The sequence below is a fragment of the Gorilla gorilla genome, chromosome 6 (genome assembly GCF_029281585.2).
Source record: "Gorilla gorilla gorilla isolate KB3781 chromosome 6, NHGRI_mGorGor1-v2.1_pri, whole genome shotgun sequence".
NCBI lineage: Eukaryota > Metazoa > Chordata > Mammalia > Primates > Hominidae > Gorilla > Gorilla gorilla.
In genome coordinates, this window is record NC_073230.2 from 83319808 (window position 1) to 83344353 (window position 24546).

General features: G+C 49.4%; 1 protein-coding gene across 5 annotated transcripts; it reads right to left on the reverse strand.

The window, feature by feature from the left end:
• Positions 1-1195: 1195 nt before the first annotated feature.
• Positions 1196-24032, reverse strand: RFC2 (replication factor C subunit 2). Of its 5 annotated transcripts, XM_055392747.2 has the most exons (12): positions 23836-24017; positions 21995-22064; positions 19291-19332; positions 18572-18678; positions 16212-16313; positions 12810-12910; positions 9609-9766; positions 8608-8673; positions 7046-7126; positions 5225-5338; positions 4241-4359; positions 1196-1747 (listed from the first exon to the last, which is right to left on the reverse strand). In XM_055392747.2, exons 1-12 carry the CDS (start codon positions 23946-23948, stop codon positions 1726-1728), a joined length of 1095 nt encoding a protein of 364 aa, XP_055248722.1. In that variant the 5' UTR covers positions 23949-24017; the 3' UTR covers positions 1196-1725. The 5 variants fall into 5 exon arrangements, with proteins under 5 accessions (XP_055248722.1, XP_018886448.2, XP_055248723.1 ...); XM_019030903.4 differs by lacking the exon at positions 4241-4359 and having other exon boundaries at positions 23836-24032; XM_063708603.1 differs by lacking the exon at positions 16212-16313 and having other exon boundaries at positions 1577-1747; positions 23836-23995.
• Between the last annotated feature and the right edge of the window lie 514 nt (positions 24033-24546).

The following is a 24546-nucleotide window of genomic DNA, read 5'->3' on the forward strand; positions in this document are numbered from 1 at the left end:
ATGGCCCAGGGACTCGTCCCATGAGAAGAAATTAATGCGACAAGTTAGGAAATCAGAAGAAACATCTAGAACCCAACTGCCGCCCGCCTGTTACTTCACACCCTGAAGTCCTGACTGTACAACCTCAGGGACAAGTTTCTCTTCCTTTTTTTGTAAGAGTCTCGCTCTGTTGCCCAGGCTGGAGTGCAATGGCACCATCTTGCCTCACTACAATCTCCGCCTCCTGGGTTCAAGCAATTCTCCTGCCTCAGCCTCCTGAGTAGCTGGGATTACAGGCGTGCGCCACCATGCCCAGCTAATTTCATATTTTAGTATTTCGTATTTTAGCCACCGTGCCCAAATGGGCCAGGCATGGTGGCTCACACCTGTAATGCCAGCACTTAGGAGGCTGAGGTGGGAGGATCACTTGAGGCCAGGAGTTCGAGACCAGTCCCAGCAATATAGTGAGACCTCATTTCTACAAAAAATTTAATAATTAGCTGGGTATCGTGGTACATGCCTGTAGTCCCAGCTACTCAGGAGGCTGAGGTAGGAGGATCACTTGAGCCCAAGAGGTTGAGGCTGCAGTGAGCCAAGATTGGCCCACTACACTCTAGCCTGGGCGACAGAGCGAGACCCAATCTCAAAAATCAAAACAAAACAAAAAGGGAAAAAAATAGTATCTTACCAAAAAAAAAAAAAAGGCAATTCTACAAATTAGTAGGAAATTCTTTGGGGAATTCTAAAGCAAGCGCAAAGAGTATGATCTAGAACACAGGAAGAGCGTCACGGTGTTTTCCTGAGGGCTGGGCTGCGTCTCTCCACTCTGCGGCCCTCTCTGAAAGGCTCGCCACCTGGCCATTCTGAGAAATCAGTCTAAATAGGAAAGACAGCAAACCCTGCCCTCGCCCTGGGGAAGTGGCGCCTTCAGGCTTCTAGAAGAACCGAGATGAGCTTGTGGGTCTACTATCTAATCGCCTTTTCTACTTGTAGGCTGCCAAGGCCCATAGAGACAGGAAGCTGGTTTTTCTCGAGGCTTCACATGGTCACCTTATTGCCAACAAACACTGCAAGGCTTTATTAGCTAAAATGTCAACCCACACACAGATCAGAAACCGCCCTCAGCTTCTCTGCGCCTTTCTGCCCCGTCACCGCATCAATGGGGCGGAGGCCAAACTCAAACACTTGCGGGGCACAGACATCCCAGAAGCAAACATGCAAGCCACGGGAGTTTATTTATTTAATTTTTTCCCCCAGATGGAGTCTCTGTCGCCCAGGCTGGAGTGCAATGGTGTGATCTTGGCTCACTGCAACCTCCACCTCCTGGGTTCAAGCGATTCTCCTGCCACAGCCTCCCGAGTAGCTGGGATTACAGGTGCCCGCCACCACACCCAGCTAATTTTTATATTTTTAGTAAAGACAGGGATTCCCCATGTTGGCCAGGCTGGTCTTGAACTTCTGACCTCAGGTGATCCACCTGCCTCGGCCTCCCAAAGTGTTGGGATTACAGGCGTGAGCCACCGCGCCTGGCCAGCCACTGGAGTTTAAAGGACAGTCATGCTGGCTCCAGCCTAAGGCGGCATTTTCCCCCATCAGAAAGCCGCGGCTCCTGTACCTCAGAATAGGGCACCTGTAAGTCAGTCATGAAGTCTCTGCTCTAACTGGCCACCGGGGCCATTGTCTTCTGACACAGCCTTGCCAGGAGGCCTGCCATCTGCAAAAGGGAGTTCACTCCTTCCGCTATTTTCATGTGAGTGTATCCAATTTCCTGAAAAACAAACCAAATTCAAATCTGGTTAATAAGTGGGGGAGTTCTTTTTTAAAATCTGAACTGAAAAAAATAAAAATAAAAACAGAAACAAACTGAACTAATGGTTTTTTCAAAATCAGCATGAGGAATTCCAACTCCAGCCGGAAAATGAATGCTAAGATGCAACGGATTATGTTTACCTAAAGTTCAATTTATTTCTTAAAAGGATGCTGATAGTTCTTTCAAAGATACTGTTAAGAAAATGGGTGGGGCGAGGGGGGGCGGGGTGGTGGCACGGAAAGCCAGGCTAGAGGAAAATATTTATATATCTGATAAAGAACTTGCATCCAGACTGTATAAAGAATTCTCAAAAATTCAGTAATAAAGTCCAGGCGCGGTGGCTCATGCCTGTAATCCCAGTACTTTGGGAGGTCAAGGCAGGTGGATCACAAGCCCAGGAGTTCGATATCAGCCTGACCAACATGGTGAAACCCCATCTCTACTAAAAATACAAAAATTAGCCAGGTATGGTGGCGCACGCCTGTAATCCTAGCTACTCGGGAGGCTGAGGCAGGAGAATCACTTAAACCTGGGAGGTGGAGGTTGCAGTGAGCTGAGATAGTGCCACTGCACTCCAGCCTGGGCAACAGAGCGAGACTCCATCTCAAAAATAAATAAGTAAATAAATAAATTCAGTAATAAAAATCAAACAACCCAATTAAAAAATGGGTAGATTTAGACCTGGAGCAGTAGCTCACACCTGTAATCCCAGCATTCTGGGAGGCTGAGGCAGGAGGATCACTTGCCCAGAGTTGGGCCTGGGCAACATAGCAACACCCAAGCTCTACAAAAAAAAGAAAATAAAAACGACCCAAGTGTAGTGGCACATGCCTGCAGTCCCAGCTACTCGGGAGCCTGAGGTGGGAGGATTGCTTGAGCATGGAAGGTTGAGGCTGCAGTGAACTATGATGGCACCACTGCATTCCAGCCTGGGTGACAGAGCAAGACCCTGTCTCTCAAAAACATAAAAAATGTAGGCCAGGCGCAGTGGCTCACACCTGTAATTCTAGCACTTTGGGAGGCTGAGGCGGGAGGATCACTTGAGCCCGGGAGTTCAAGACCAGCCTTGGCAACACGGGGACACCCCGTCTCCACCAAAAATATAAAAATTGGCCGGTCTTAACATGATCTCTAAACAAAAAATACAGTACAATTAAAATAAAAAATGTAAAAATTTTAAAAAATGGGTATATATGAACAGATGTTTCATCAAAGAAGATTCTGGATGGCAAACGAGCACATGATTAAATGTTCAGCATATTAATTAGGGAAATGCAAATTAAAGGCACAATGAGATCTCATCACATGCCTATTAGGTTATTTTGTTGTTGTTGTTATTGGTTTTTTTTTTTGTTTTTTTTTTTAAGATGGAGTCTCACTCTTGTCGCCCAAGCTGTAGTGCAGGGGTATGATCTCAGCTCACTGCAACCTCCACCTCCTGGGTTCAAGCGATCCTCCTCCCTCAGCCGCCCGAGTAGCTGGGATTGCAGGTGTAAGCCACTGCATCCGGTCATTACACACCTATTAGAATGGCTTAAAAACCAAACTGAGCACTCCACGTGGTGGCTAGGTTGAGGATCCTCCGGAATGCTGGTGGGAATGCACGTGCTGCAGCCACTTTGGAAAACCGTTTGGCAGTTCCTTATCGAGTAAAACATACACTTATCATTTTCCCAGGCAATCTCACCCCTGGGAACTTACTTGGGAAAAAGAAAAACTTAACATTTGCATTCACACTAATCCATATATGCAAATGTTTACACTGGCTTTATTCACAGTCACCACGATCTGTAAACCCAAATGTCCTCCAGCTGATGGACAGATAAGCAAACTGTGGTACACACACAGGATGGATTACTTCTCAGTGATAACACGGACTGACTCATGGATAGAAGTACCAGCGTGGACACATCTGAAAGGCATTTCTGCTACAGTGAAAGAAAGAAGCCAGACTCACAAGGCTAAGTTCTACATGATCCCATTTATATGATATTCTGGAAAACTGTATCCCACGAAACAGAAACTACATCGGTAGTTTCCAAGTGGTAGTCGGGGAGGGGGCTGGCTTCAAAGGGACACATGAGTTGTTCTGGGATGACAGATTCTGCATCCTGATGGTGATAGTGTTTGCATGACTGAGTGCGTGTGTCCTGTACCTAACAGGCTGAATTTTACTCTATGTAAATTAAACCTCAATTAATCTGACCTTGAAAATCAATCAATCAGTCAACAGACAAGAGAGCCTTGAATGAAGAAAATCAGAACTGTGTGAAACAAACTTGGTCCTCAGGACAATCAGCCACGTTGATCTAGTTTGGACATCTGTCCCCTTCCAATCTCATTTGGAATTTGGTCCCCAATGTGGGGATGTTTGGGTCATGAGGAAGATCCCACGTGAATGGCTTGGTGCCCGCCCCAAGGTAGTGAGTGAGTTCTGGATCAATTAGGTACCTGGAGAGCTGGCTGTTCAAATGAGCCTGGCACCTCCCTCCGTTCTCGACAGGTGGTCTCTGCATGCACAGGCTCCCACTTCCCCTTCCAACATGAGCAGAAGCAGCCTGAACCCCTCCCTAGAAGCAGATGCTGGCATCATGCTACATGTACAGCCTGCAGAACTGTGAGCCAAATCAACCTCTTTTCTTTCTACATTACCCAGTCTCTGGTATTCCTTTATAGTAACTCAAAGGGACTAAGACACCCTCCCTCCCACTGCAGTTGGGAAACACTGAGCACCTTCTAGATGCCAGGCCTGTGAGCAGACAGAGAAAGCAAAGCCAGGGCCCATAGTCTTTTTTTTTTGTTTTGAGACAGTCTCGCTCTGCTGCCCAGGCTGGAGTGCAGTGGCACGATCTTGGCTCACTGCAACCTCCACCTCCCAGGTTCAAGAGATCCTCCTCCCTCAACCTCCCAAGTAGCTGGGATTACAGGCGCCTGCCACTGCACCCAGCTAATGTTTTTTTTTTTTTTTGAACAGAGTCTCACCTCCATCACCCAGGCTGGAGTGCAGTGGCACGATCTCGGCTCACTGCAACCACCACCTTCCAGGTTCAAGCGATTCTCCCACCTCAGCCTCCCAAGTAGCTGGGATTATAGGCGCTTGCCACCACACCCAGCTAATTTTTGTATTTTTAGTAGAGATGGGGCTTTGCCATGTTGGCCAGGCTGGTCTCAAACTCTTGACCTCAGGTGATCCGCCCACCTCGGCCTCCCAAAGTGCTGGGATTACAGGCATGAGCCACCACGCCCAGCTAATTTTTGTATTTTTAGTAGACAGGGGGTTTCACTACGTTGGCCAGGCTGGTCTCGAACTCCTGACCTCAGGTGATCTGCCCACCTCGGCCTCCCAAAGTGCTGGGATTACAGGTGTGGCCCACAGCACCCCGCCACTATGGGCCACACTCTTGAGGACAGAGGCATTTCTACACTCTCACCGACCTTGATAAACTCCAGTTTCAGGTATTCTGCCATTTGGAAAGTTTTACACACTCGAAAGATGTTGCCAATGATATCTTCTGGTGAGTAGCCCAGATGCCACAAGTGAGCAAGAATCTAGACAAAGGAGACAGAAAAGGCTGCTTACCACTTTAAACTGTAAGAAGACATGTGATTTTGAGACTCACCACAGCTGGTGGGGCCCACCCTTCAGGTCACATGGGGGTACCTTAACTGATTTTCATGGCAGATAGAGAGATAACATTGCAAATGTATTGTTGTTTTGCTTAAATATTTTTTTTTCAGTAATATAAAGATAGAGTCTTGCTATATTGCCCAGGCTGGTCCCAAGTTCCCGGCCTCAAGCAATCCTCCTGCCTCAACCTCCGAAAGTGCTGGGATTACAGGCATGAGCCACTGAGCCCAGCCTATTGCAAATGTTTTAAGCTGTGTTGCAAAATGGTCTACTACCACACCCATGTAATCTCTTGATCCGGAGCTCTTAAAATGCTTTATTAATCTGATGACTAGGTACAGCAGAGTGGAAAAAGCAGACCATTCATCTGCTAGCTTCATCCAGCTGCAGTCCCAATGCAACCTCTGCAGGACGAGCCTGGAGCACACCCTGACTGGGTAATCCCAGCCTCCTGCTTCCCACCCACCCTGCCCCACCCAGGCTGCAGCGTCTGGAGGCAGGCCTTTTTGCCTTTGTTTTGGCATCTTGGGGTGAATTCAGGGGGCAGAGAAGCTCTGTGCCCACAAATCTGAAGGCTTTCTTCAGGTCTACTCAGGGACCCTGGGCCTGGGTCTCTGCTCAGTCTCCCCGCCTTGCACTCCGGTTTCACACTGGGTGGAACTATGCCCTAAACCCAGTCAACTTCCAACCTAGTTTGTTAGGGGGTAGGCAGAGGGAAACTATGACTGGATCAATGACCTTGAACCACACCAACCACACCACACCCATGTGGCTTGAGGTCGCCTGAACCCCAGCCACACCTGCTGGAATCTGCTCACAGCACTCAGTCCCATTGTCAGGCTAGAATCTTCCTGCTCCCTCCTCTCCTGGCTAGCTGGGGGCTGCTGGATCCCAGAATGCCTGTGCCTATGAGAATGGATGGGGACACCTCCCCTTAACTGGAGAGAAGATGGCTTCCCTGGAGAAGGAGCTAGGCTGGTCTTTCCTCCTGACTTTGGCTGACAAATTTCTCCTGCAGAGGATATAATTACAGGAGAAAAACACCATTTTGAATTCTAGTTCTACTGCTTTTAAACCATATGACTTAGGGCTGGGCATAGTGACGTGTGCCTGTAGTCCCAGCTACTTGGGAGGCTGAGGTGGGAGGATCGCCTGAGCCTGAGAGGTAGAGGCTGCAGTGAGCTGTGACCGCGCCAATGCATTCCGGCCTGGGCAACAGAGTAAGACCCTGTTTCTAAATAAATAAATAAATAAACAAACACAGTGATTTAGGACAAGGAATTCAGCCTCTGAATCAGTTTTCTCATCAGTAAAGTGCACCCAACTCCTAGCATGATTTTTTTCCAGTTCCTAGACAGATTAACACATAGCATGATATTAATAATTTTTTTTTTTTTCCTGAGACAGGGTCTCACTGTCGCCCAGGCTGGGGTGCAGTGGCGCAATCACAGCTCACTGCAGCCTTGACCTCCAAGGCTCAACAAATCCTCCTGCCTCAGTCTCCCAAGTAAGATTTCAAGAATGAATGGAGTGATGTGTATAATGTCCCTGGTACCAGAAGGGCTCCCTCTCTCCTCTGCCCAAGAAGTGAGCGGTTCCTCTGCCAGGACGGGGGGAAGGAGGCCAACCTTGTAGGCTTCATCAATGTTGGCGTTCACACAGTGCTGGATCATCTCCTTTACCAGCAGTGGGTGGGGCTCGTCACAGACCTGGCCAAAGGGAAAGGAAAGGCGGTCAGGGGCTGGAAGGGACAATGTGAGCGGGGAGGCCCCAACAGACCGACTTCCAGGCAATCTATGGGTAAAACTTCTCAACCTGTTGTTTTCATCAAATTCTCCAGCAACCAGAATGAGTTTGGGGAATGCTCCTCTCACCATCAAAGAGAAGTGTTTCCGGCACCAGGAAGATAAATTTCCCAAACATAAGATAGATGAACAAGAGAACAACCAAGGGCCTGTGAAGGATGCTCACTCGGGGACAGCTTTAAAGTCACAAGTCATCTGTCCTGGATCACTTGGGGGGTCAGTTGCCCAGAACCACTTGGAATTCACTTTAGAACTGGGAGGTCTTTTGGGCCAATTCCCACCTCCACCCCGGAGTAGGAACTGGCCTTCCCTAAAAAAGGTCCCCCGGCCTCAGCCTGACACCCTAAATGAGGGGTCAGGCTACTCCAGCAGGCAGGTGCATGGTGCTGGGGACTCCGTCCTCCCTGCAGCATTCTCCCGCAGTGGCATGAGGCTCTGCCTCTGGTACAATGTCGACCCCTACATCTTCCCAATGAAAGCCTCCTGACGGCTCCAGAGGTCACCCACACCTGCCCTTGCCTTTTCCCAGTGGAAGCCATGGTTTCCTGAGCCCTCAGTGACCCTCCAAGACAAAACAGGGCCCGAACCATCACCCCTGTTTCTGAGCGGGCCTCCCTTTCCTAAGTGGCCTCGAAAATGCATTCACTGCCCAGGTCTACCCAGATGCTTCAAAAATCGCTTGTCTGTTGTCCACAAACCTGGTAAGAAACAGCTATAGGCTGAAAGCTTGGACAGCCCTTCCCAGTTTCTTCCCCCAAATAAGGGGGAAGTGAATCTCTCAAATGGCATTTAGACGCGGAGTTATCAGGATGTGGAAGCAGTTTTCAAAAGAATCCCCAAGAGAAAAATGTTTTGCTGACATGGGAGAGTAAGTGAGAATCCTTTTCCTCAGCCTGGCTTTGAGGGTTACTACCCACCCTCCAGGGGCAGAAGTGGGGAGCAGGGCACAGCATTGCAGAAAAAACCCAGGGTGTGGGGTCTGAAGGCTGCTGGGGAACAGCACAGTGCTCCTGCCTGCCCTTTAGGGGCCAGGGGATCCCCTGGACCCACGTCATCACCCACAATGTGATGGTGAGAACCTCTGTGCAGGGAAGTCGCTGGGATCAAATAAGACGCGTCAGAAATTGCTCGGCCCTGGGTCTGATGCATCCGTGGTCCTCCCTCACCTACCACACACAAGTGACGTTCCAGGTCCCCCAAAACTCTCCAGCTTGTGCAGCAAAGCAGCAATAGGGAGAGGACAGACGGGAGCAGGGTGGGCTCCCTGGCACCCACAAGAGCAGCCAGATGTCCGTCCCCACTGCCAGCCCAGCCCTTCAGCCCCAGTGGCCCCCACAGGGAAGCACGGCTTCTGCTGACAGTACCACCCACACTAGCGCTTGTACCTTGAACACGTTCTCACTGTTAATGAAGCCAAATCCTGAGAAGGTGGACTGCAGGTTGTTCAGCGCCTGTTCAGGAGCAAACACATGTCAAGGATGATTTTTATATTTATTTCTTTTTGGGTAGAGACAGGAGTCTCGCTATGTTGCCCAGGCTGGTCTCGAACTCCTGGGCTTAAGCGATTCTCCCACCTCTGCCTCCCAAGTGCTGGGATTACAGGCGTGAGCCACCGCACCGGGCCAAGGGTGACTTTTTTTTTTTTTTTTTTTGAGACCCAGCATGGAGTGTAGTGGCACAATCTCGAGTCACTGTAATCTCCGCATCCCAAGTTCAAGCGATTCTTCTGCCTCGGCCTCCTGAGTAGCTGGGATTACAGGCACCCACCACCATGCCCAGCTTTTTTTTTTTTTTTTTGAGACAGAGTCTCGCTCTGTCACCCAGGCTGGAGTGCAGTGGTGCTATCTCAGCTCACTGCAAGGTCCGCCTCCCAGGTTAATGCCATTCTCTTGCCTCAGCCTCCTGAGTAGCTGAGACTACAGGCGCCCACCACCACGCCTGGCTAATTTTTTGTATTTTTAGTAGAGATGAGGTTTCACCATGTTAACCAGGCTGGTCATGAACTCCTGACCTCGTGATCCACCCGCCTTGGCCTTCCAAAGTGTTGGGATTACAGGCGTGAGCCACTGGGCCCGGCCATGCCTGGCTAATTTTTTAATTTTTTTTTAGTAGAGACGGGATTTCACCATGTTGGCCAGGCTGGTCTTGAACTCCTGACCTCAGGTGATCCTCCTGCCTCAGCCTCCAGGGTGACTTTTAAAGCTCTGCCCTTCTCTGCCTCACTTCTTGGAGTCCGAGCTAGACAGCCCACTGTCCCAGGAGGGTGCCAGGTCTCCATCTCTTTCTCTTGTTGTACCTTGTGCAGCTGTCACTTCCCTCCCCTTCCCCATGGAAGGGGCATGGCAGGCACAGGATGCCCACGCCTGAATGGTAGCAGCCCACATACCTGCCTCATGTCTCCCTGGGCCGTGAAGATGATGGCTTCTAGGCCGTCATCAGTGTAGGGTACCCTCTCCTTCTCGATAACATTCATCAGCCTGGTGAGGATCTGGGCGTCGGTCAGCTTTGTGTACCGGAGGACTGCACAGCGGGACTGAATGGGCTCTGAACAGAGACGGGACAGTAGTGAGGCTTCCCTGCAGAGGCCGGCATCATCCTGCTAGCTCTTTGGTCATAAGGCTGCAGCTGCACAATCCACACAGCCCCAGGCACTCAATAGAGACTTGGTAGGCCAGACACGAGGGCTCACGCCTGAATCCCAGCACTTTGGGAGGCTGAGGCGGGAGGATCACTTGAGGACAGGAGTTTGAGACCAGCCTGGACAACATGGTGAAACCCCATCTCTACTAAACATACAAAAATTAGCTGGGTGTGGTGTCGCACGTCTGTAATCCTAGCTACTCAGGAGGCTGAGGCAAGAGACTCGCTTGAGCCCGAGAGTTGGAGGCTAAAGTGAGCCAAGATCACACTACTGCACTCCAGCCTGGACAACAGAGCAAGGCTGTGTCTCAAAAAAAAAAAAAAGAGAGAGAGAGAGAGAGACTTGGTAAACACAGGGTGATATGTCAAGGTGTCAACCAATAAGCAATGACAGAGGCCTCAGTTGGCACTGCCCGGCATGGCCTTGGCTAGCCACGGCTTCCAGACGGGGAAATGATCCTCCAGTAGAAACACATCCATGTGCCTGCCACAAGCCATTAGATGAGTCAGCCCTGGCCCAGGTGGACTCTGGAATTGGTGTGTGCTGGATGTTGGCCCTTCTGGGCACATGACAATTCAATCTGAATGGGCCAACCCAGTTTCTTTCTTTTTTTTTCATAGACAGGGTTTTGCTGTTGCCCAGGCTGCTCTCGAACTCCCGGCCTCAAGTAGTCTTCCTGCCTCAGCCTCCCAAAGTGCAGGGATTACAGGTGTGAGCCACCATGCCTGGCCAGTTTCTTTCTTTCTTTTTTTTTCTGAGACCAAGTTTCTCTGTTGCCCAGGCTGGAGTGCAGTGGTGTGATCTAGGCTCACTGCAACCTCCACCTCCCAGGTTCAAGTGATTCTCCTGTCTCAGCCTCCTGAGTAGCTGGGATTACAGGTGCACGCTATCACACCCGGCTAATTTTTGTATTTTTAGTAGAAACGGGGTTTCACCATGTTGGCCAGGTTGGTCTTGAACTGCAGACCTTAGGTGATCCACCTGCCTCGGCCTCCCAAAGTGCTGGGATTACAGGCATGAGCCACTGTGCCCTGCCAAATCAAGACCTAGGAATGCATTTTTCTCCATTTCATTGCTGGCATCTGCAAAGTGGAGAATACTTCTCATTAAACTCCACGAGCTCTCCACTAGCATGGTGCCTGGCGGCTACTAAGAACCAGAGTTAAGCGTTCGGTGAATGGGTTAATGAATCAATGCACAAATCAGTGCGATTTCGGGAAGGGAAAAGAATGCAAAGGATTCTTGACACTGCTGAGAGCCCCACCAGGGCTGGTAGCCATGACTTTGTGGGTGCCATATTTGGTAATGCGCTTGTCGGCAACAGCGGCCTGGGTGGCAAGGGGGTTGTCAGATGGATGAGCTCATATGGTTGGGGTTCAGCAGGGCAGAAGTGAGGCAAAGAAAGCGGCTGAGAGAGCAATGAAAAATGAGGAAAGAGGACAGCTGGGCTGTGCAGGCAGCCTGTGTCAGAAAGAGGATGGGCCAGCCGTGGTGGCTCACGCCTATAATCCCAGCACTTTGCGAGGCCGAGGCGGGCAGACCACTTGAGGCCAGGCGTTCTAGACCAGCCTGGGCAACATGGTGAAACCCCGTCTCTACGAAAAATACAAAAATTAGCCAGGCATGGTGGCACATGCCTGTAATCCCAGCTACTGAGGAGGCTGAGGTAGGAAAATCACTTGAATCCAGGCAGCGGAGATAGCAGTGAGCTGAAATTGCACCACTGCACTCCAGCCTGGGCGACAGAGCGAGACTCTCTCTACAAAAAAAAAGAAAGAGAAGGATGTGAAACCAGCAGGAAGTTGACAAACTAGAGCACTCTTGGGACCTGGGGCGGGACAAACCCATGCAGAAGCAGACAGGCTGCAGGGAGGGAGGTGGAAGGGCAAACAGTAAGGTTAGAGAGAAGACGGACTGCAGGATTTCAGAGAGGAGCTTCCCGGAGGCAACAAATTCCAATGTACAGATACTGCCTATACCAAGTACTCAGAGCACATGAATAGCACAAGAAGGTATCTGGAGAGCGACTGTGATCATGACACCGTGCAGGGGACATCAACAACATCCTTGTGCCTCCAAGAGTGCAAGAGGGTGATAGATCTGGGGCTCCAATCCCAGCTGCTCTTGCACTTGCTCTGACTTTGGGCAAACTACTCAACCTCTCCAAGCTCGTTTTCTTTCCCTTTTTTCCTTAGATCCTAAACATCAGGATAAGCTCCAGTTTTCTCATCTCTAAACTGAAGCTAATAATACCTCCTCATAGGATTATATAAGATTAAATTTAAAAGTTGATTACAATGGGAAACATGTTGTGCATAATATATACAATTTCTCCTTGTCAATTAAAAAAATATAAATTTAAAAACTTGATTATATAGTGCTTGGCCCATGCTACACAATAAAAAAATCCCTACTCTTCCAGTGCTAAAGAGCCAAGGCGAGGCCAGGTGCAGTGGCTCACATCTGTAATTGCAGCACTTTGGGAGGCCGAGGCAGGCGATCACGAGGTCAGACATTTGAGACCAGCCTGGCCAACATGGTGAAACCCCATCTCTAAAAAAAAAAAAAATTAGCTGGGTGTGGTGGTGCGAGCCTGTAATCCCAGCTACTCAGGAGGCTGAAGCACAAGAATTGCTTGAACCTTGGAGGTGGAGGTTGCAGTGATCTGAGATCGTGCCATTGCACTCCAGCCTAGGCGACAGAGTGAGACTTTGTCTGAAAAAAAAAAAAAAAAAAAAATCCAGGTGTGGTGGCACAGGCCTGTAGTCTCAGCTACTGGGAGGCTGAGGCAGGAAGACCACTTGAGCACAGGAGTTTGAGGCTGCAGTGAGCCGTGATGGCACCACTGCACTCCAGCCTGAGCAAAGAGGGAGACCACATCTACAAAAAAGAAAAAAGCCCAGTTGAGCACCACGTGGCCCCCAGCCACCGAAAGCTCCCACTCACCGATGATCTTATCCGAAGCATTACAAGCAAGGGCGAAGCGAGTGGTTTTAGAGTAGATTTCCATGGTTCTCCTCAAGGCTTGCTGGGCTCCGTCGGTCATGCTGAGAAGAAAAACACAAGTTTGCAAGTGGGACCCAGAGACCATGTGACACAAATCATTCCCTATACAAAAACTCAGGACATAAGACACATCCAATGTCCTAAATGAGGGTCTCATTGGAAGTACGCAGGCCATCCCTTTAACGCTAACACCTGCAGGCTGCTCTCTCAAAGACTGTGCAAACAGCATTAGTACCTACAGCATCAGAACAACCCTCAAGTGAAACTCACGAAAACCACCATCTACAAGGGCTGCCATCACACTTGTGGGAATTGGTTCTCTCTCCAGCCCTTCATGACACAAATTCAGGAGAACAATCATGACACCAGCTGCCAACTTTTCTTTCTTCCTTTTTTATTCTTTTTTTTTTCTTAAAGAGACAGGTTCTTGCTGTCACCCAGGCTGCAGTGCAATGGTGGAATCATAGCTCACTGCAGCCTCGAACTCCTGGGCTCAAGCAATCCTCCCATCTCAAGAGGCTGATGCGGGAGGACCGCTTGAGACCAGGAGTTCGAGACCAGCCTGGGCAACATAGTGAGACCTCTATTTCTACAAAAAATTTAAAAAAATACAAAAAAGTCTGTTTACCAGATTATCATAATGTAGAGCAATGCCTACAACATTAAAAGGAAAAACCAGGATACAAAAATTATATACATTATGATCTCAACTATGTAAACATTGATAGTATATAAAAAGAGAAGAAAAAAAGCAAGCTATTAATGGCCAGGAATAGTGGCTCATGCCTGTAATCCCAGCACATTGTGAGGCCGAGGCAGGTGGCTCTCTTGAGGTCAGGAGTTCAAGACCAGCCTGGCCAACACGGCAAAACATCAACTCTACTAAAAATACAAAAAAAAAAAAAAAAAAAAATTGTCTGGGCGTGGTGGTGCACGTCTGTAGTCCCAGCTACTCGTGAGGCTGAGGCAGGAGAATCACTTGAATCCAGGAGGCATAGGTTGCAGTGAGCCAAGATCATGCCACTGCACTCCAGCCTGGGCAACAGAGTGAGGCTCCACCTCAAAAAAATAAATAAATAAAAAGGCAGCAAACTATTAATATATTCTAAATTTTCTTCAAAGAACATGAATTACTGCCACATTAAAAAAAAAAATTTTTTTTTTTTTTGACAGTCTTGTTCTGTTGCCCAGGCTGGTGTGCACTGGCACCATCTCAGTTCACTGCAACCTCTGTCTCCCGGGTACAAGCGATTCTCCTGCCTCTGACTCCTTAGTACCTGGGATTCCAGGCACCATTGCATTCCAGCCTGGGCGCCACCATGTCCGGCTAACTTTTATACTTTTAGTAGAGACAGGGTTTCCATGTTGGCCAGGCTGGTTTCGAACTCCTGACCTCAAGCGATCTGCCCGCCTCGGCCTCCCAAAGTGCTGGGATTACAGGCGTGAGCCACCGCACCTGGCCCTAAAAAAAATTTATTTCGCCAGGCACAGCACCTCATGCCTGCAGTCCTAGCACTTTGGGAGGCCGAGGCAGACAGATCACTTGAGGCCAGGAGTTTGAGACCAGCCTGGGTAACATAGTGAGACCCTGCCCCTATGAAAAAAAAAAATAGCTGGTTGCAGTTGCACAAGCCTGTAGTCTCCGCTACTTGGGAGGCTGAGGTGGAGGATCATTAGAGCCGAGGAGTTCAAGGTTGCAGTGAGCTATGACTGTGCCATTGTACTCTAGTCTGAGTGATATAGTGAGACCCTGTCTCAAAAACAACAACAAAAAACAACGTTATACGGTTAGGGTTCTGTATTCTTTTCTTAATGTCATTTCAATTTTTTTTTTTTTTTTTGAGATGGAGTTTCGCTCTTGTTGCCCAGGTTGCAGTGCAAATGGCATGATCTCAGCTCACCACAACCTTCGCCTCCCGGGTTCAAGCAATTCTCCTGCCTCAGCCTCCCGAGTAGCTGGGATTACAGGCATGAGCCACCAAGCCTGGACTCAGATTCTTCATTTATACCAACCGAAGTGTTGTGATGGTTGCACAACATTGCAAATGTACTAAATGCCACTGAACTGTATACTTCAAAATAGTTAAAATGGTAAATTTTGGGCTGGGCGCAGTGGCTCACGCCTGTAATCCCAGCACTTTGGGAGGCCGAGGCGGGCGGATCATGAGGCCAGGAGATCAAGACCATCCTGGCTAACACAGTGAAACCCCGCCTCCACTAAAAATACAAAAAAATTAGCCGGGCGTGGTGGAGGGCGCCTGTAGTCCCAGCTACTTGAGAGGCTGAGGCAGAAGAATGGCGTGAACCCGGAAGGTGGAGCTTGCAGTGAGCCAAGATTGCGCCACTGCACTCCAGCCTGGGCGACAGAGCAAGACTCCGTCTCACAACAACAACAACAACAACAACAACAACAAAAATTTATGGTTAATTATGTCCATTTAACCACAGTAAAAAATTTTACAGGCCAGGCATGGTGGCTCACACCTATAATCCCAGCATTTTGTGAGGCCGAGGCGGGTAGATCACCTGAAGTCAGGAGTTCAAGACCAGCCTGGCCAACATGGCAAAACCCCATCTCTACTAAAAATACAAAAATTAAGCCAGGCTCGGTGGCTCACGCCTGTAATCCCAGCACTTTGGGAGGCTGAGGCGGGTGGATCACAAGGTCAGGAGATTGAGACCACCCTGGCTAACACGGTGAAACCCCTTCTCTACTAAAAATACAAAAAAATCAGCTGGGCGTGGTGGTGCATGCCTGTAGTCTCAGCTAATCGGGAGGCTGAGGCAGGAGAATCACGTGAACCCAGGAGGAGGAGGTTGCAGTGAGCTGAAATCGCACCACTGCACTCCAGCCTGGGAGACAGAGCGAGATTCTGTCTCAAAAAAAAAATAAATAAATAAATACAAATACAAATACAAAAATTAGCCGGGTGTGGTGGCAGATGCCTGTAGTCCCAGCTACTTGGGAGGCTGAGGCCAGGGAACCGCCTGAACCCGGGAGGCGGAGGTTGCAGTGAGCAGAGATCGCAACACTGTACTCCAGCCTGAGTGACAGAGAGAAACTCCATCTCAAAAAACAAACAAACAAACAAACAAAAAAACCTCATTTAAATTATTAACGTAAGAGATGCTGAAACCAGCACATTAAATGAATGACTATCTTAGACAAATGTTTGTAAGTTACTTAATAAAGATAAGATTTAAGGTGCAGGCCCCTATTAAATTGCTTGTTGAAGATATGATAAGCAAATCTACCATAAAAGTGCTTTTTATCCTGATTGAATAAAACCGAAAAAGAGATTTAGAGATCAAGGTCAAAATACATTTGGCAAAGCACTCTACCTGTCTGCTTCATCCAGAATGATGATCTTGTGTCGGCCTTTGGGAAGAGTGACTTTTTGTTGAGCAAACATTTTAATTTTATTCCTCACAACGTCAATGCCCCTGAAAGAATGACAGGTTTTTACTGGCACCTTCTGAGACCAATTCAGTTGCCTTCACAAGGACTTTTAAACAATCGGTATATCAGGGACTGTGAGGCCCAATTTCCATTTTTGAGTTTTTTTGGGGGACAATTATAACTATTTATAAGGATTGAGATTTTATGGCATTTGTTCTTTCCTGGAGGTCTTTCAAAGAACAAAGAAAATATACACTTTTTTTTTTTTTTTTCCAGACAGGGTCTCGCTGTGTCATCCAGGCTGGAATGCAGTGGCCCTCTCGGCTCACTGCAAGCTCTGCCTCCCAGGTTCAGTGAGCCGGGATCGCGCCACTGCACCCCAGCCTGGCGATAATTCATCTCAAAAAAAAAAAAAAAGCCTCATCCTTCAGTTTTTTTAACTGCATTGCTTGAGATACCATATTATCTTTCAAAAGATGTAATAGAAGTGCAGATATACCACCTTTGTTATCTTGTAAGCTTTCACTAACCACAGCCAAGAATTCAAAATTTTTCATTCTCTACCCACAACAAGAAAGAGAAAAAAATTGAGAGGAGGACTCTTCCTAATTATTAGGTGAATCAGAAAATAACTGCAATGTAGGCCAAGCATGGTGGCTCACACCTGTAATCCCAACACTTTAGGAGGCCGAGGTGGGCGGACCACTCCAGGCCAGTTTAAGATCAACCTGGCCAACACGGCGAAAATCCATCTTTACTAAAAATACAAAAATTACCTGGGCGTGCCCGCGCACGCCTCTAGTCCCGGCTACTTGGGAGGCTGAGGCACGAGAATCGCTTGAACCCAGAAGGCAGAGGTTATGGTGAGTCGAGATCGTGCCACTGCACTCCAGCCTGGGTGACAGAGCAACACTCTGTCTCAAAAAAAAAGAAAGAAAGAAAAGAACAGAACAGAACAGTACAGAACTGCAGAGACACCAATAGCAACATTCTAAATGCTACTGATGGTGAAATTGATCAATAAGCAAAATCTCAGACTATGAATCTTCAGATGCCAATATCCTCCAGACATTTTCCCAAACTGAAGAATCAAGGAGTGAACAATACGCAGCTGTCCCTTGGTGTTCCTGGGGACTGGTGCTAGGCCCTTCCTCAGACACCAAAATTCACTTTTGCTCAAGTCCCTTATATGAAATGGTATAGTATTTGCACATTAACTTATACACATCCTCCAGAACACTTTATTTTTACTTTTATACAGAGATGGGGTTTCATTATGTCACCTAGGCTGGTCTCAAACTCCTGGACTCAAGCGATCCACCTGCCTCAGCCTCCCAAAGTGCTGGGATTATAGGCATGAACCACCATGCCTGGCCGGCCTTCCATACACTTTAAATATACAGGCTGAGTATCCCTTATCCCTAATGCTTGGGACCAGAAATATTTCAGATCTGGGTTTTTTTTCACATTTTGGAATTTTGCATTATATTTACTGGTTGAACATCCCAGTGTAGTGGCTCACGTCTGTAATCCAAGCACTTTGGGAGGCTGAAGCAAGGAGGATCGCTTGAGTCCCGGAGTTCGAGACCAGACTGGGCAACATAGTGAGATCCCGTCTCCACAAGAAAAAGCTGGCACGGTGGCGTCTGTCTATAGTCCTAGCAACTTAGCAGGCCAAGGCAGGAGGATTGCTTGAGGCTAAGGGTTTGAGATCAGCCTGGGCAACATAGTGAGATCCCATCTCTACAAAAATTTTTAAACTTGAAAAAAAGAGAAAAACTGGTTGGTTTTTTTTTTTTTTTTTTTTTGGAGATGGAGTTTTGCTTGTCACCCAGGCTGGAGTGCCCAGTGGTGCGATCTCAGCTCACTGTAACCTCCTTCTCCCGGGTTCAAGCAATTCTCCTGCCTCAACCTCCTGAGTAGCTGGGATTACAGGCACCCAGCACCACGCCCAGCTAAGTTTTGTATTTTTAGTGGAGACGGGGTTTCACCATGTTGACTAGGATGGTCTCGAATTCCTGACCTCAGGTGATCTACCTGCCTCGGCCTCCCAAAGTGCTGGAATTACAGGTGTGAGCCACCATGCCCGGCTGAGAAGAACAGTTTTTGAAAATTTCCATGAAAACAAAAAAAATAAACCGGCAAGTTGACAAGTGAGCAACCCTCTTTCACTGGGAAGGGGTGGAGGAAATCACATAGCTGGCAAGGCTTCGAATACAACCCAATGCCGAGAAAGGTTGTTTCTGTAACAATTCTCAGTGCAGAGTACCCACCCCACTACAGGTCTGACTCTAAGACCTACCTGTCATTTGAAGCATTGAGTTCCAACATGGCATCTTTGAGTGCTGGGCCCAGCAGGGCCCGGGCCAAGCACAGAATGCTTGTGGTCTTGCCGGTTCCTGGAGGGCCCTGGGAATGAGATCTCCAGTAAAGACTTCAAACCACCAGAAGGACCTCAGGTAGCTCTTGAGTTATGTTCACTGCTGTTTGCATCTCCGTCACCTGACCCCTGCATTCCACCCACAGCACACACAGATCAATACAGCTGGCCGGAGGCAGTGGCTCACACCTATAATCCCAGCACTTTGGGAGGCCGAGGCGGGCAGATCACCTGAGGTCAGGAGTTCGAGACCAGACTGGCCAACATGGCGAAACCCCGTCTCTACTAAAAATACAAAACTTAGCCAGGCGTGATGGCAGGCACCCGTAATCCCAGCTAGTCGGGAGGCTGAGGTACAAGAATCGCTTGAACCCGGGAGGGAGAGGTTGCGGTGAGCAGAGATTGCACCACTGCACTCTAGCCTGGGTGACAGAGTGAGACTCCGTTTCAGGAAAAAAAAAAAAAAAAAAAAAAAATACAGCAACCAACCCCAGGCCTCCCAACTAGAGTGAAATGCTTCCCTTTGCCGGGGGAATGGGAAGGGGCTCTCCAGGGAGGCAGCGCTGTGCACAAGAAAGCAGTTCAGTGGGCAGTGGGATGAGACATGGAGACACTCAACAGGCCCAGGGCTGGGTACTCACCGCAATGATAATGTTGGGCACATTTCCTTCCCTTGCAAAGACCTACAGCGAAAATGATCATTAAAACCGGTTAAAACTTGCTTCTGGATGACTACATAAAAAAGATAGAAAAAAGAACAAACAAGCAGGTTAAAACTCGGCTGAGCACAATGGCTCAAGCCTGTAATCCTAGCAGTTTGGGAGGCCAAGGCAGGACAATCACTTGAGGCCTGAGGCCAGCCTGGGCAACACAGTGAGACTCTGTCTCCTCAAAAAATAAACAAAATTAGCCAGGTGTGGTGGTGTGCGCCTGTACTCCCAGCTACTCGGGAGGCTAAAATGGGAGGATCAGTTGAGCCTGAGAAGTGGAGGCCGCAGTGAGCTGTGACTGCACCACTGCACTCCAGCCTGGGCAAGAGTAGGACCCTGTCTCAAAAAGAAAAAAAAAACAAAACACAAAACCTGGTTAATTTGTAAGCTGTAGGAGCTGAATCTCCCCAGCCACACAGCCTGTGTAGTAAACGTGGCTACAAATTTATCCACATGGACTGGATGCCCCATGGAACTCTCACCTCAAGTTCTTTTTATTCTTTTAGAGATGCACTCTGGCTCTGTCACCCAGGCTGGAGTGCAGTGGTGTGATCAAGGCTCACCGCAGCCTCCAATCCCCAGGCTCAAGTGATCCTACTGCTTTGGCCTCCCGAGTAGCTGGGACTACAGGTACTCACCTCGGCATCTTCAAAACTGAACACTTCATTCTCCTGTACAAACCTGAGGCCCCACCCATGTTTCCCACCATGGACTGTCTACGCCATGAAGTTGAGGTTGCCATCATCTTGGTTTGGCCTCATCCTCACTCTGAGTACTTCAATAACCAGGGCTTCACCATCCTCCTCCTTCGTCTCCAGCATCCTTTACTTCTCTGTATCCCTTCTCTCCATCCCGGCTACCACTTTCTTAAGCCCATTATCTCGTCTGATTGCTATCAATGGGCCATTAAGTGGTCTCCATGCTCCCATTCAAATCCATTTCCCATCCTGTAACCACGACCACTTTCCTAAAGTACACACCTATTAAAACATTTTTTTTTTTTTGAGATGGAGCTTTGCTCTTGTTGCCCAGGCTGGAGTACAATGGCGCAATCTCGGCTCACTGCAACCTCCACCTCCCGGGTTCAAGCGATTCTCCTGCCTCAGCCTCCCGAGTAGCTGGGATTACAGACACCCACCACCATGCCTGCCTAATTTTTATTTTTAGTAGAGACGGGGTTTCGCCATGTTGGCCAGGCTGGTCGTGAACTCCTGACCTTAGGTGATCCACTCGCCTTGGCCTCCCAAAGTGCTGGGATTACAGGTGTGAGCCACCGCACCCGACCCTATTAAAACATTTTTCCCTAACTGAAATCCTTGACTCCTCCCTGCCCTCACTATGAAGCCCAAACTCTTTTTGTTTCTCAAAGTAAGGGTGTCCACTCTGTCACCTAGGCTAGAGTGCAGTGGCGTGATCATAGCTCACTGCAGCGTCAAACTCCTGGGCTCAAGGGATCCTCCTGCCTTGGCCTCGAGTAGCTGGGATTACAGGCACTTGTCACCATGCCCAGTTTGAACCTCAGACTCTACAGGCATGTGCCACCACACCCAGCTCATTTTAAAATTTTTTCATAGAGACTGGTTTCACCACATTGCCCAGGCTGATCTCAAACACCTGGCCTCAAGTGATCTGCCCGCCTTAGCCTCCCAAGGTGCTGGGATTACAGGTGTAAGCCACTGTGCCCGGCCTTAGGCCATCTTTTAAAAACCTACTCGAGGCCACTCGTGGTGGCTCACGCCTGTAATCCCAGCACTTTGGGAGGCCAAGGCGGGCGGATCACGAGGTCAGGAGTTCAAGACCAGCCTGGCCAACACAGTGAAACCCCATCTCTACTAAAAATACAAAAATTAGCCAGGGGTGGTGGCGCGTGCCTGTAGTCCCAGCTACTGGGGAGGCTGAGGCAGAAGAATTGCTTGAACCCAGGAGGCGGAGCTTGCAGTGAGCTGAGATGGCGCCATTGCACTCCAGCCTGGGCGACAGAGCAAGACTCCATCTCAAAAAAAAAAAAAAAAAAAAAAAAAAAAAAGGCCGGGTGCAGTGGTTCACGCCTGTAATCCCAGCACTTTGGGAGGCCAAGGCAGGTGGATCACGAGGTCAGGAGATCGAGACCATCCTGGCTAACACGGTGAAACCCCATCTCTACTAAAAATACAAAAAAAATTAGCCAGGCATGGTGGCGGGCGCCTGTAGTCCCAGTTACTCCGGAGGCTGAGGCAGGAGAATGGCGTGAACCTGGCAGGCAGAGCTTGCAGAGAGGCCAGATTACGCCAATGCACTCCAGCCTGGGCGACAGAGGGAGGCTCCCATCCCAAAAAAAAAAAAAAAAAAAAAAGGCCAGGTGTGGTGGCTCACGCCTGTAATCCCAGCACTTTGGGAGGCCGAGGCGGGAGGATCATGAGGTCAGGAGATTGAGACCATCCTGGCTAACAGGGTGAAACCCCGTCTCTACTAAAAATACAAAAAATTAGCTGGGTGTGGTGGCGGGCGCCTGTAGTCCCAGCTACTTGGGAGGCTGAGGCAGGAGAATGGCATGAACCCGGGAGGCGGAGCTTGCAGTGAGCGGAGATCGCACCACTGCACTCCAGCCTGGGCGACGGAGCGAGACTCTGTCTCAAAAAAAAAAAAAGCCACTCACCTCTAGCCTGCTCACGGTGTCTTCATTCCCGACAATTTCATTCAGCTTTACTGGCCTATATTTTTCAACCCTGTTAAGAAAATGCATAAAAATGTTGACATGGTTATCTTCACACTACCCCACAAAAAGCACTTAAGGGTTATCCTGAGAGCTTTGTTAAAAAATTACATACATTCAGTACAACTATGCCAAATGGTTGCAAGTTTTAAATGTAATAAGATGCCAGCCAGGCGCAGTGGCTCACACCTGTAATCCTAGCACTTTGGGAGGCTGAGGCGGGTGGATCAAATGAGGTCAGGAGTTTGAGCCCAGTCTGGCCAGCACGGTGAAACCTCATCTCTACTTAAAATACAAAAATTAGCTGGATGTGGTGGTGTGCGTCTGTAATCCCAGCTACTTGGGAGGCTGAGGCACAATAGCTCGAACCTGGGAGGCAGAAGTTGCAGTGAGCTGAGATCATGCATGCCACAATACTCCAGCCCGGGCTACAGAGTGAGACTCTGTTTCAAAAATAAATAATAAATAAATAAAATGTAATAAGATGCCCAAGTGCCATTTGAAAAGTTAAAGGCATGAGAATTGTACAGCATAGGCTTCAAACCTGCCACAGCAGAGAAACACCTGTTGCTGCTGGAGCAGGGCCAGCACAGGTCATCTGGAGCAATGTGACACTGTGCTGCAACCCTGTCCGCCCGTCACAAGAGGCCCAGCACATACAGCACTGACATCATTTGGTGTGACAACATGGGTGCAACCAAGCTCCTTTCTCATCCCTTACCTGCCAGTTTCTTTTCTTTTTTTTTTTTGAGACAGAGTTTTGCTCTTGTTGCCCAGGCTGGAGTGCAATGGCACGATCTTGGCTCACTACCAACCTCAGGTGATCTGCCCACCTCAGCCTCCCAAAGTGCTGGGATTACAGGCGTGAGCCACCATGCCAGGCAAGGATTACCTGCCAGTTTCTGCAGACGTGTGCCAAATACACAGCATGGCTGGCTAGACACCGTAGGCCTAGGCTGGGCACAGTGGCTCATGCCTGTAATCCCAGCACTTTGGGAGGGTGAGGCGGACGGATCACTTGAGATCAGGACTTCGAGACCAGCCTGGCCAACATGGTGAAACCCAGCCTCTACTAAAAATACAAAATTAGCAGGGTGTGATGGTACATGCCTGTAATCCCAGCTACTAGGAAGGCTGAGGCAGGAGAACTGATTGAACCAGGGAGATGCAGGTTGTAGTGAGCAGAAATCACACCACTGCACTCCAGCCTGTGTGACAAAGTGTGACTCCATCTAAAAAAAAAAAATTAGCTGGGCATGGTGGTGCGTGCCTGTAGTCCCATCTACTTAGGAGGCTGAGGCAGGGGGATCACTTGAGCCAAGGAGTTGGACATCAGCCTGGGCAACACAGCAAAACCCCCGTCTTGATTTTTTAAAAAAAATTTCAAATGTAAATGTTATTGAACCTAACAGTCAAAATATTATTTTCAACATATAATCGATATTTTTTTAAAAGACTGAAGTTTTTGAAAACACTAGGTCATACACTACTATACACAAAAACTTCTGAAAAAACCAACTAGGTCAGAGTAGGTGGTCACCCGGGGTAGCCCTAATTGTCATAAGCATTGCAGTGAGCGAGACTCCGCTCGCAGAGTTTAGACCGGCCACTCTCGATCCATGTCCGTCGCCTTCTTGAAATCATCTCGATGCCACCCGGGGCCTCCTCCTCCCTCGTGATTCCCCAAAACGAGCCCCTGACCCCCGAGTTTCTCCGGAGCACGGCCCGCCACTCGCCCACCCTCACGTCCAAACGCGCCCATTCTTTACGGCCTGGGACCTCACCACGGCAGTTCGTAGTGGCCGGCGCTGCCGGGGGCCTTGCTGAAGGCAGGGGCAGGGTCAGGGTCCTGGGCCTCCACCTCGCCCGCGCCACCACAGACGGCCTCCACCTCCATTCTCGCGCCTCCTCTTCCCGCCACCCGAGGCACCGCCCCTTGACGCCGCCACGCAAGCCCCGCCCCCTGGCTTCCGCCGGGCGCGAGCGGAAGTCACGTACCCGCGCCTCTCCGTGTCTGCGAAGAGGGTTCTGGTGGTGCCCTGGCGGCCATCGCTAGAGGCCGCGGTTGCTATGGGAGACCTGGCGTCCGGCCTGGGAGCGACAGGAAGGCGAGCTCTGGCCGCGACGCCTTCCGAGAAAGCAGGTCGCTCTCGGAACGGACGTTTGTGTGTGGTTTCTGTGGAAGATCCGCTCCGCGGCGGCGTGGGGGGAGCACGGCCTGGGGGCGTTGCGGCCAAACGCGGGCTTCGGTGTTGGGACACGGACAACGCTGGCGTCCGGGCGCTGCTGGGCAGCGGGGTCCGGGGATGACGTCTGGGGCTGCCTGTGCCCACTTTTCCAGATTGCTCTGAATGTCCTAGTGAGCTACTCCCGTTGGGTAGGCTCCTGCGCCTCAACCGCGCTCGGTACTCGACGTTTATTATCAGGGAATTCTCGGCTGCAAGATGGGAATTCCACCCCCACCCCATTTTGCAGAGGAGGAAACTGAAACCGTC